The sequence below is a fragment of the Ochlerotatus camptorhynchus genome, unplaced genomic scaffold (genome assembly GCF_037179485.1).
Source record: "Ochlerotatus camptorhynchus isolate MF236.1 unplaced genomic scaffold, CSIRO-AGI_Acam_v1.1 ptg000539l, whole genome shotgun sequence".
NCBI classification, from domain to species: Eukaryota; Metazoa; Arthropoda; class Insecta; order Diptera; family Culicidae; genus Ochlerotatus; species Ochlerotatus camptorhynchus.
In genome coordinates, this window is record NW_027041022.1 from 1,718,707 (window position 1) to 1,732,294 (window position 13,588).

Below are 13,588 nucleotides of genomic sequence, written 5' to 3' on the forward strand. Positions count from 1 at the left end.
GTGAGTAAACATGAGATTACTCACTTTTAGGGTAGTTCCACTTTTAACGAAAATGAGTCGAATGCTACTCACTTTTGAGTACAATTGAACGAGCGTGTATCGAATAACTCTCGCGCAACACGAGAAAAAGGCCTATCATTGTTGATCGATTCTCTTAATCGGTTTTCTCTTTCGCGAATAACTCAACTGCAAATGAAATTCTCATTCAGTGTGTTGTTTCAAGCACAAGCTAACATCATCTGTCGAACTGTGCTGCGAGCTTAGCGAGAAATTCGTTTATGTTGCCGAGGTAAACCAAAGAGCAAGACGATGAAGAGAATCGATCAACGAGGATAGACCATTTTCAAATGTTACGCGAGACTCTGTTATCCGGGCGTGGTTATTTCTGACCGATTAGAAGTTAAATTTTGACAGCCGTGGCTGAGTTCTGTTTGAAACCCGATCGAAGGAAAATAAGGGGATTTTCGAACATTGAAAGTAACTTTCGAAATGTCACTTTTAACCACGAGTTAAATTTAACTCGGCATTTGGGATACAATCCAACAAGTATTTGTAGAACACGGTATCGTTATCACTCTGGCTTGCGTCATCGTAGGGGGTTTGGTGGTCTAGTGTCAACTTTCTTAGCTTACTGCGCAAAGATTGTTGGTTCTATCCCAAGCTCCTTTACATAACTGAGGTGGTAGGGCCACAATGTCATTTATTCTGTAAACTCATCCATATGAACAGGTTTGCTGCCACTCGCTTCGCTTTAAACAATGTATTTCTGAAATATGGAATCATTCGATGCTATAATGATATTTTGTACTTGTAAGCATAATCATGAGCATTATTGACCGCCCACGGATGCAAATCCGTTATTGCCAGATCAACTGTAACTACACAGAGAACCAATAGACGTTGCTTGGGATTAGCAATCATCATCAATGTGTAAATAATGGTGAGTTTAAACCTAGGAAATACTAGCGCCGACCACGTCCGAATGCTGGTCATGAAAGGAATGGGTAGGAATATGTTGACGTAATACTCGCTTTAATGAAAACAGGAAACACCTCTGCAGTTTCACGATAAATCTGTGAGATTTTGAGTGGAAGGGTTGGGATTGCATCAGGATTCGTTTTGGTAAACGATATGCTGAATTGATGTCCTAACGATTAAATAGCGCGAGGGAGCTTGAGTTTGAGCCCACGGTCTTCTGCTCAGTAAGCAAAATAGATCACCACTGAGCTCCTTATATCACATAAACATCACTATCAATTTTCGTTCAACTGGTTGGTACTAGATTTCGGTCCCGGCGGTGACCCAACCGACGACGATAACAATTACTCATGACAAGGATTTGTTATAGATTTCCAATCAACACGTCTTTCCTTAAGGTGATACTCTAAGGAAGCCTTAACGTGAAACTTTAAAGGCACGAATGTCAGCTTCCACAAAACATATAAATTTAAAATTGCTACTCCTTGTTTGCTGTGCTACTACAAACAGAGAGAAGCAATTTCAAATTTGTATGTTTTGTGGAAGCTGACATTTGTGCCTTTGAAGTTTCACGTTAAGGCTTTCTTAAACTCGATTATTATTTCTTTGACGTACTCGTTCCTCTAACCGAATTTCAATATGCTTTATCTCATCTTAACGAAAAAAAAACTGATTTAAGGTATAACTCTATAATGTGAAGGAGCTTGCGATTGAACCCATGATTTACTGATCAGTAAGGAAAATTGGTCACCACAAGGACACCGAGCTCTTTATCACAAAAAAATACGATCAAACTCCAGTTCAACTTGCTGTTATTCCATTGCAATCCTGACGGTGACCTCACCGACGACAAAATCAATTGCTCTTGAGAAGGATTCGATATGGATCTCCGATCGACACGTCTTTCGTAAAACTCGAATATTATTTTTTTTGCCTACTCGTTTCTCCATCCGAATTTCAATACGCATTATCTCATATTAAGATATAATCCAATTTGCGAAAATAATAATTACGATCAAGCTCGTACTCCAGCTGCTGTTATTATTTTTCAGTCCCAACGACAACGACAATTATTGTCCTTGAGAAAGGTTAGATTTCCGATGAAAAAACTGTTTATAACTCGATTATTTATTCAATCATTTCAAACCAATCCTAAGAACAAAATCAACACATTCATTTTTAATCCTCAGTCTACCACAAGTTTAAATGATTGAAACAATTATTATCTGATCACGTCCAAAGCTTAAATCTTATCCATTTTTGCTAGAACCACTATATTGGATTTTAAAATGGAGTCATACAACGATTTCTGACCTCACAACCTCATCCCAGTTCCAAAAATAATCTTACTGTAGGGGTTTTTTTAAACAGTTTTTTTTAGAGCCGGAAGGATGTCATTTAGGATTCCAAAATTTAAAAAAAAAATCCATATTCCCCATCTTAGACTTCAGCAGCCATTTTGAGTTAATAAAAATGTATCTAACAAACATTAACGGCCTCTGCACGCCGTCCTTGTTGAAAAATACTCATATCGATGTAAATACCCATCACAAATTATTTATAAATGGAAGCCCTCATCTAGAATTTTAGAAAACTGGCAGTGGAACAAATTTTAAATGATAGATTCTGCTTTTATACCCTTCGAAGAATTGAAACACCCTCCAAAGGCACGCCACGTCAGTTAAAATCAGATTTCTTAACAACCAAATCCAGCAATGACACCGATATTGACCTCGCATCAGAATCCTAGTCTTAACAACTTCAAACTAGAGAACAACGAATAAAATATTAGGAATCACATGGATGAAAAATAACTTATTTTTCCGTGGTTCAATTAGCATTGGGCGATCTTGGTGAATCGATTTTTTTTTTTGAAGATTATCGATTCATCAATTCAATCAATCATTTTGAGTCGATCTTTTTGAATCAAATCATTTTTCAAAATGCACAAAAATGTTTCAAATATAATGGGTCATAGGAAAGTTGGTGCAGATTAACGCCTAGTTCCGTCTAATGTTGATATTACGTTTCATAAGCTATCTTTTTATGACATTTCACTTAAATGACTATGATTTTTAGTGTGATGATTGATATCGTTTAAAAATAAATTGTGTAGTAAAAGTTGTGAGTGTAACATAAATACATACATGATGAGAATGTAGTAAATGACTGTTTTGATTTCATTTGCTCAGCATGCTTGATTAGGTAAGTGATTTAACAGGTTTTAATATTCGTTTCATTGGTACGAAATGAACGATTAAAAAATGCGAAAGATTAACATATGAAACAAAACGATTAGATGGTTCGAGTTTTAAAGTAGTTAAGTACGGAAAGTACTTAAAAAGATTCTCTCGACCGGACCGGGAATCGAACCCGCCGCCTCCGGCTTGGTAATACCGTGCCTTTACTGACTAGGCTATGAGGCCTCGTGTTGCACGTCAGTAATTCTATTTTTGGTTTGAAGAAATAATTTTTCATTTACAATTGCCTAAATGTAAGTAATTCTATTTTTGGTTTGATGAAATATTTTTTCGTTGACAATTGCTTCGAAAATATTAGGAATGCAAAAAATGCTGGTTATTTCACGGTAAGTAGGTACATCAGATTTTCGGTCAGATTTAAAAATAAGCTCTAGAAATGAGCTTTTTCAAATTTTTGGGAAGGCTACGGATTCCAGAGACATATTATAAAGTCAAAACAATGGAGCACTGAGTTCCATTGTGTTACCGTTGGTAACACTTATTTCATATTTGACGTAGGACTACGTCTGTGATTTCTATATGGGGTACACTTTGTGAAAACCGAAAATGGAATATATAACAAAATTATGAAATATTGTGAACGTTAATAACTGAGCTGTCCCTGGACAAATTTCAATAATTTTATCACCAATCGATCAGAAATATTTATACGCATTAACATATGCGAATTAAGAATTTTCTCATTTTTCAAAATGTCACTATTGAAATTGGCATCAGCAGCAGCGACAGCAGCAGTGCTTTTGGCGCGTAGCGTTGAACACTGTTCTCCAGTACACAACGAAAGCTGCATCCCACATGAGCATCCATAGAAGGAGGAAGAAGCCGCACCGCTATTGATCGGAATCAGTAGATCTTCGTGAGTCGCTGTGGGCCATCTATGCCAGCTCACCAGCTTCATCTGTGTTAAACACCCTAATATCTCAGCATTACTCAACCATCACGACAAAACGGTCCTTTTCAGGAACACCATACATTTGTAAAAGAGTATTTTTTGGACATTTGTCAACATTAATTGGATGTCAGTTCCCATATCAAGAAAGAGCTGGAATTATGATGATGTCTTAAAAGCCAAGGCTCGCCCACGCAAATCAACAACACCATCAGGTAGGGCAAGACTTCCTTTACCCGACGGTAATGTTGGTTTGCATGGGCGTGCCTTGAATTTCTAAAAATCATCTAGAGAAATAATTGTTTAGACAACATTGCGGGTTCAATTTCAAAAACAAAAGTCGGTTGTGGCATGAAATTGGTTTGATTCTGTCCAGAGATAATGGATTTTAATTCTTAATACGCCAATCGAAAGGATTTTTTTCTACGAACCTGTTAAAATTAAGACTTTAGAATTTTTCAACATGTCACTTTGTGTTCTCCTGTACACAACGAAAGGCTTCCTTCAAGCAGCAAGCTTCAGCCAACATGAGCATCCATAGAAGGAGAAAGAAGTCGCACCGCTATTGATCGGAATCAGTAGCTCTTTGTGAGTAGATGTGGGCCATATATGCCAAGCGCGTCATACTAAAGAGTATAAGCAGAGAGAGGCCCGCTCAAATTCCTATTCCTACACAAAACACAAGCTCTTGCTGCAGTTAAAAAATAACATTTATTATATGAGACCACATAGTCCTACGTTACCATTGCGTACAACCTCATAGGGCTGTCCCTTGTAGTGTTTTGGATCGAAACAAAAATTGAATTAAATGGATCGATCCAGTCGATTTTTGTCGTGTTTGAGATCGATTCAAAAAATCGATCAATCGTACCAAAAGAATCGATATTTTGTGTTTCGATTCAAGATCGCCCATTGCAAGGTTCAATATCGGTGAAAAACCCGAATTTTGTCACTAATTAGCAAGGCATAAACAATAACAAGGGCTAAGATGTATTCCTTTGATTGAAAAAAAAAATCCTATTCCCCTAGTTTGAAGTAGTTAGGAGCAGGCTTTGGTGGTAGATCTTATACCAGTAACGCATAACGAAAAAGTGATCTACCAGCATTACTGGGCTATAATGATATTTTGTAATTTTAGGATACAAGAAGAGGTGGTGATGTATATGCTTGACACATGAAACCTGACAATTTTGCATTCAGATACTGCATCAGCAATTTTGTGATTCATGAGCGTTCATTCAGAGAGATCTCTCACGAGTTATAACATCGCTTCTTGCAACCTTCTGGTCCAATGACCATCTTTAATTTATTGTATACGTTTCAAGATCGCATCTAGGGATCTCTCTCTTTACACAATACCTTCCTTCTAGGAGTTATCCGTAATACTCTATACTATGTTTTAGTCAATGTAGACCTCAATTCTGGTCAAGTTTTATTGAAAATGTATCCTGCAACCAATCGTGAGAAAATTTAAAAAAATATATTCTTTTTTTATTTTGCTATAGGAAAGCTAAATGGATCTAGATCGTTATAATTTACAGCATCGTTTCATATTTGCTTGGAAATTATTCGAAAAAAAAGTATGCAAAATTATCTCAAAGACCGAAACAATAAATTGAGCAGCAGAGGGTTACGGTAATGGAAATTGTTTCTCTGGTATTGGAATAGGTAATACACCCCAAACAATTAATTCAAATCTTCTTCTTCTGCTTTGAAACGTCTATAATAAACAATTTGAAAGGTGGCGCCCACACTCTTTCCCCTTTCACCATGAAGATCTTTTCTTTGCGACGCTATTAATGTCCTACTAATTTGACTTGAAATAACCTCAAATCCTCAAAGCTTAAGTTTAGTGAAGAAATTTTGTCTGCTCTTCAATCGCGATTAGGATCAACTCGGCTCAGCACCAAACGGCCGGAAATTCCCCCACTAAACGCAAATTAATTGCCCAGCTGACCGTACGGATTTTCCTTCTCGTCTGAGGTGAAAGCGACCCGCTGAGGTAGATATGCTCCGGAGATTGGCACCTACACGACACGGGACACGCTCGATAGGACGGGACTTTGTGAGCTGAGCAGGAAGAAGAATACAAGAAATTACTTCGAAACATCGGAAAACCAATTAACATTATTTGCTCTCTTTCGAAAAATGTTTCGCAGCTTTTCTCCCTTCCCCAGTTGAAATCGGAATAAAACTTGAAAAATACGTTCTGAGAGATAGCTGGGGCAAACTTCCATCGCTATTCATTGGAAAACTTTCAGCGCTCGTTCTTAATTTATTCCCCCCACTATCTGCAATCATTTCCGGGTCTTCAGGTTGTTGTTGGGGTGTGGGATCCGAGGGGAAAGTGATTTTTTTTTTCGATGCACCAAACGCTACCAGAGACCGATGATGACGATGGCAGAATATTAATTCCCAAGGTGGCCATCCTCGGTGATGGTGATGAAAAATGAATTGTTTCTGTTGGATCAAGCAGAGGAATATTGACGACAAGCGAAAGCAAAAAAAAAAAATGCGGGACGACGATGGAACAAGAAGCGGGAAATGAGCAACCAATAGATTGCTTCCGCTGTTTTCCGGTAGACAGTGGGAAATTAATGACTGTCGCCTGGATGGGTGCTCGTAGTGCTGATTTATGAGTTGTTTTTATGTTGTTTTGTTTGAAACTGATCAAACACGGTTTGTTCTTAAGCTTTATATACAAAGAAGAAGAAGAAGAAGAAGACACTTTATTCGGGTTCACACATCAATGTTAAAGTCTTCAAATTCGCATCAACATCAAACGCCAATTTTCTAACCTTACCTTCAATGTCACAAACTTATGCTCTCCTTCTTTCTTTTCACTCTCCTGCAGGTTTCCCCCCTCCACTCGACGCACTGGAAAGCCATCATCGTCATTGTTCAACTCGATACTTTGTGTACAACTTTGAAGAAGTCTTCAAAGTACATATAAATACGTTGTAGGAAAAGAAAAGGTTCCGGATAGCAGCGAAGCAATAAGCTCCAGTTACTTTTCAACACAAAACGCAATAACAATGGCTGCCACATTGCGATCCGGAGGTAAGTTTTCCTGTGTTTTCATTCCAACAAGGACTCCTACTTCTTGACAAGCTACTGGCTTCATCGTGGTAGCATACACTGTAACCATGAGCCATTTCCTGTGTGTGTAGAGTTACTGAAACCGGTTAAAGGAAGCTTCACAAGAACATTTAGGAACGATAGGGAAAAAAAAAATAAAAACAGGTCACAGCCTCATCCTCTCAAGGTGTTTTCCTACCGCGTTTGTATTTCTCTGCACTTAACCTAGGATGTTGTTTTTACATTTCGTCCTCGTTGGCCTTTTGCGGGCAATGTAAAGCTTACGCTTATATGGTTTTGGGGACGGCCTTTCCCAAAACAAAAAAAAAAAACGAATGCCACCTGCACAGTATAAATGAGCTTATCGGATGCCAATTACCGTACTGCTGCTGCTACTGCTGCGACACAGCCGCTTTACTCATCCGGTGGAGGCCTTTCGCTTCACGGCAGGAGGGACGGTAGCAAAATGTTCGCTCGTTTTATGGGGTACTTTCGGGACCCAAATGAGTGCGAAAATGGTTGCGATTTTGCGGTAGTAAAGTCGATCGAAGATGTTATCGGTAGTTACAATGCAGCTACCCATGGTTCGGTGATTTATTTAACTTGCTAGTGCTGGACTTCGTAGTGCTGGAGCTAGCAGGTTGTTCGAGGGTTTAGGCAAAAAAAAAAATAAGGGATGATTGTTTCTAAAGGGTGTCAACGATGACAATAGACAACACCAAAATCAATCACTTGAACTTCCAAGAAATGAGGGAAAACATACTGGTAAATGGTGACGTCATTAAATTGAATTTATCACTAAGGAAAACTATTAAGCCGAATGGGATATTACCGCATTTTGAGTCAAAGATTGAACCTAACGTATTTGTTTAATTCACGACACTGGGGATCCGTCGAAACCTAACCCGTTCCAGCATGTAAAATAAAGGGAACTCGTGACAGCGACTTATTTGGAAAAAGTTTTCGGACCTTTCGAGTGGACGAGTAAAGAACACGCGCATGGGTACGTTTTGTACTTTCCGTGGTTGTATTTCAACTAACTATTATAAAACAACTCTAACTGCTACCTTCATGGCGTAAATGTGTTGTGTGTGGAAACAATGGATATGTGAATGTGTTTAGAAATAATTGATAGGCATATCATTTCCTGCTATCAGTAACGAGGTAAACTGTGGTAAACAGTAGTGCGATTCTAGTGTGTATTACTTCTCAACCCTACACTGGTATTCAAAAAGAACAGAAATAAATTCACTTCTGCGACACACCGGGCCCCGTTGAAACCGTCCGTTTCAACATTATGGTTGTAGCTGCTCATCTGTTGGCGGACGATCTTCAGTAGTGATGTCATCGACTGCGGAATCTATCGGCAGTATTTTGATCTCCGTCACTGCTCGATTGTAGAGTCCACGGCCCGTTCGTACAAGAACCACTCTCACTAGCCCGTCGTGACCGGCATACGTCTCCATGACTCTTCCAAGATTCCACATGAATGGGGGAAGGTTATCTTGCTTGAGCAAGACTAAGGCTCCAACCTGAATGTTTGTGGTTGCCCTTTTCCACTTGGACCGCTGGTGGAGCTGGCTGATGTAGTCTCTGGACCACCTGTTCCAAAAATCCTGGACAGAGCGACGCATTGTCTGTAAACGAGAAAGCCGGTTCGTGGTGATGTTAGTGACATCCGGTTCAGGGATTGAAAACATTGGTTCCCCGATCAGGAAGTGTCCGGGCGTCAAAACAGCAAGGTCATCTGGGTGGTCCGTTAGGGGTGTGAGAGGCCTGGAGTTTAGGATGCTCTCGATGTGAATTGTTGCCGTGGAAAATTTGTCCAAGGTAAAGGAATGTCCTCCAAAAATACGACGAAAGTGAAATTTAAATGATTTCACCCCAGCCTCCCACAGACCCCCGAAGTGTGGAGAACGAGCCGGAATGAAGCGGAAGCTTATTCCGGAATCGATGCAATAGTTCTTCCACTCATCTGACTTGAACTGGTCAAGGTACCGATGACGTAACGCGGCCAACTCGCGATCAGCCCCGACGAAAGCTGTCGCGTTATCGCAATGTAGCTCGATTAACCGGCCGCGTCGAGCTACGAATCGTTTGATCGCGTTGATACACGTGGCGGTCGTAAGGTCAGGAACGATTTCGAAATGCACCGCTTTTACCGCCAGGCAGACGAACACCGCGACGTACATTTTCACGTTTGCCCCCCTCCCATACAAAGGACGAACGTTGAATGGCTCGCAGTAATCAAGTCCAGTTTTTGAGAAAACTCGCGATGGGACTACCCTGGCTACAGGTAGTGGTGCCATCTGTTGATGGTAATCATCTGGCCGACAACGAAAGCATGTAACACAATTTCGTACCATCTTGCGAACCAGATCACGGCCTCGCAATGGCCAAAACCGCTGGCGAATGGTTGCCAGTAGCAAATTGGGACCAGAGTGTGCCGTCCTCAAGTGTAAGGACCGAGCAACTAAAGTGACGAACTGGTGATTTGCTGGTAATACTAGTGGATGTTTTGAATCAAAGGGACCAGCTATATTTTTCAGGCAACCGTCGATGCGAAGTAGACCCTGCTCATCGAGAAACACGTTCAAGTTCTTCAAGGGTTTTTTGCTATCAAACTCATGTTTTTTGTGTTGTAGTTGATGAATTTCTTTAGCAAAATTAGTTACCTGCGCTAGCCGTACCAGTGCTTTCAACGCCTCCGCTGGTCTTAAGTTTCCGGAAAATTGCTCAGCCTTTGGAAGCTGAAAATTGTTGCTGAAACGGATACACATTGCCACTACTTTCAGCAGCTTTCCCAGCTCGGAATACCGTTCGAAGATGGAATCGTCGACTGCAACTGCTGCTAGGACGACGGTGCTGCCCTTTTCCTGTTCGGCGTCATTTATTGTCGATGAACACGATGGAATTTTTGGCCAAGCTTCTGTTTTTTTTTGTGAGGAATTGCGGCCCCTGCCACCATAGGGAATCGTTATGGATTTGGCTGGGTTGTATTCCTCGCGATATACGATCTGCTGGGTTACATTCCGATGGGACGTATTTCCACAATCCTTGCGTAAGGCGATGGATCTCTGCTGCTTGGTTTGAGATGAACACTTTCCATTCGTTCGGCGGGGAATGAATCCAGTGCAGCACAACCGTGCTGTCCGACCAAAAGACAGCGGCAGTTGAGAAATCCGTGTTTGTTTACAGGCTGCCCAGCACTGCAGCACATAGTAATTCCAGCCTGGGTATGGACAGCCCACGAAGAGGTGCGATACGAGATTTTGCTATGAGCAGCTTCCTTTCGATGATTCCATTCACGTTCGGACCCACGACGTAAATGCAGCATCCATAGCCCTTTGATGACGCATCGCAAAAACAATGCAGCTGGTATTCACGACGACAGTTTGGAAGTGCATATCGAGGTACGTTTATCTCCTTCAGTTGGTCCAGTTCACTTCGAAAACATTTCCACCAGCGACTTTCTGGTTCTGGCAACTCTTTGTCCCAAGTCAACCGTTTCGCCCACAGTGCCTGGACGAATATGCTGGCGCTGATTACCATGGGTCCCAAAAGTCCAAGCGGGTCGAAGAGCCGGGACATTTCTGAGACCACGATGCGCTTTGTCACGACATCTACATTCTGCAGCATAGGAACCTGGAACCCGAATTGATCCGTGGTTGGGTTCCATAACAGCCCAAGTGCTTTCGTCACTGTATTCTGACCAATCTCCGTCTGAGCAGACGTCCCCCAAAAGTCCCGAGGGATATGTTGCAGCACCTGCAAATCATTTGCACACCACTTTCGTAACGTGAACCCTCCTTGAGCGAGGAGATTCTGTAGCTGACGACAATTTTCTGCTACTTCTTGTAGATTATCCCCTCCGGCCAGGAAATCGTCGACGTAAAAGCGTTTTTCGACGACCGGTGCAGCTAGAGGATATCGTTCACCTTCCTCCTCGGCTAGTTTGTTCAGTACACGTGCTGCTTGGTACGGGGAACATGCGAGCCCATATGTCACGGTTTTTAACTGGTAGAATTTCAGCGGCAACGAAGGATCCGACCTCCAAACGATCTTTAGGAACTTTCGGTCGTCCGGATGCGTCCATACCTGCCGGAACATCTTCTCAGCGTCCGCCGAAAACACATACCTTGGAATTCGGAAATTTACTACTGTCACCAGCAAGGCAGGCTGGACTGTAGGACCGGTGAAAAGTACTTCATTCAAAGACAGTTGTCCGTGGGATTTGTTGCTGGCATCAAAAACGACCCGTGTTTTCGTAGTGGTGCACTCAGGCCGACGAATAGCGTGATGAGGGAGAAAAACCTGCGGGCTCGCGACGCGAGAACACTCTTCCATATGCCCTAGCCGTATGTAGTCCTCCATGAACTTATTATACTCGTCTCGTAGCTCGTTGTCCTTGGCGAACCGTTTCTCCATCAACGAAAAGCGATTTAGCGCCGACTTGCAGGAATCACCCAGTAGTGGAATCAGAGATTCTCTAAATGGTAATCGCACCACATAACGTCCACTTTCATCCCGTGACACGGTGCGATTGAAATGGTCTTCGACGTACTGTTCCTCTTGTGTCAGAGTCTTTCCTACGTCAAAATCCTCAACCTCCCACAATCGTTCGAGCTGGGAGTTGAGATCTTGGTTCGTGGTCACGTGGCACACCACCGTCTCGAAAGCCTGGGTTGTAGCCTTCCCAGAGACGACGTATCCTAATACTGTTTTCTGTAATGTAGGACATTGATCAGCTAGCGTTATTTGTTGGGAATGGAGAAGGGTATAAAATAGTTCCGCTCCAATAATGAGACAAGGGTAGGTTGCGAGGAACATTCCAACGAGATATATCGAAATTGCGGCTGGGAAGACTCACTGTTAATCGGGGTAACACTAGGCATTCGAGCTGTTGTTCGAAACCCCCGAAACGAGATGCAAACGTAACATCCCAACAAACAATTTTAGCTGCAGACTAGCCTATACAAGCAAAAATTAGCTGTATAAGCCAATTTTTGGCTGTATAAGCTAATCTGCAGCTAAAATTGTTAGTTGGGATTTACTTTATAATGAACGTTTACGGTTGCTTGTCCGATTCCACTGATAGGAAGGTTGATGCGGGTGCGCTTTAGACCAAGTTTCTGGCACATTGATTCCGAAACAAAATTTGACTGTGAGCCACTGTCCAGCAGAGCCCGCGCAAAAAGATAGATGTCATTAACATCGCGAACTCTAATAACAGCGGTTGATAGGAATATGGTGCTTTCACGAACGTTGCTCGATTGCGTCAGTGAGGTGGCTGGTTCTTGAAAGCAATGTTCAGATTTGAGATTGCCGGACGGAACTACAGACGACGCAGAGGGGGGCTTTTCGACCGTAACGACAGACGACGGATTGTTTCCCAAGACCGACGCACTTGCCTGGGGTAACGAACACACTAACACCACCGGTGGTGTATCCGTGACCGAATGCGAGATCTCTGTTTGAGTGGTGGTAGATGGTGCACGACAGATGACTGTACACGCCTGGGAAGTGCTGGGATATTGCACATCATTCGATACATCAACGACCGACGAAGTTGACGTTAACGGTGGAAGATGGAGCATGCTGTGATGCTTCTTTCCGCAGGTTCGACACATGCTACTACGGCAATCCTTTGCTATATGTCCACCTCGTAAACAATTGATGCACAAGCGATGTCGTTTGGCAAAATCAAGCCGGCTGTTAGGTGACAACGTTAGGAATGCCTCACACTGGATCAAGGAATGTGCTTGTTTGCAACTCAGACACTTTGTTACATTTTCAGAGGCAACGTGAGAGGAGGAAGTTTTGCCCTTGGACGATTTCATATGCACACTACCAGTTGAATTATACGCAGATTTACATTTCTGCAGTGTGCGTGACCTTTTGTGAATAAAATCGAGGAGATCTTCATATGTCGGTGTTTCTTCCTCCTTACACTGAGTCTCCCAATCCATCAGTAATTTCTCATCTAATAGACTACTAAGGCGTTCAACTAAAAAGGAGTTCCAATGAGCATTTTCTTCCTCGAGCTTGTTGAGAATTCCGACGTGACGATTGAACTCATCAGCAAGCTCAGCCAGTGCAGCTGCCGACTCCTTCTTGATGGAACCAATTTTCAAGATGGCAGACATGTGCTGTTTGATAAGGAAGTTCGTATTCTCATAACGGTCGCATACGATCTTCCAAGCGATCAAGTAGTTGTCTGAAGTGATTGAAAGAAATGATATCAAGCAAGAAGCTTCACCCTTGAGAGAACTACGCAAGTAGTGGAGTTTTTGAACGTTCGACAGTTGAGTATTACCATAAATGACGGATTTGAATAAATCATGGAACTCTATCCACTCTTCGGGGTTCCCACGGAATTCCG

The 13,588-nt window shown here is 42.0% G+C and overlaps 1 protein-coding gene across 1 annotated transcript in view; it reads left to right on the forward strand.

Annotated features, from left to right (window-relative positions):
* The window catches only part of LOC135713158 (uncharacterized), a 459,682-nt gene that overhangs the window by 210,255 nt on the left and 235,839 nt on the right, over positions 1-13,588 (forward strand). The window contains exon 3 of the mRNA XM_065236272.1: positions 6,983-7,188. Coding sequence (XP_065092344.1) covers positions 7,164-7,188 — 25 coding nt within the window. The 5' untranslated portion in view covers positions 6,983-7,163. The remainder of the gene's footprint in view (positions 1-6,982; positions 7,189-13,588) is intronic.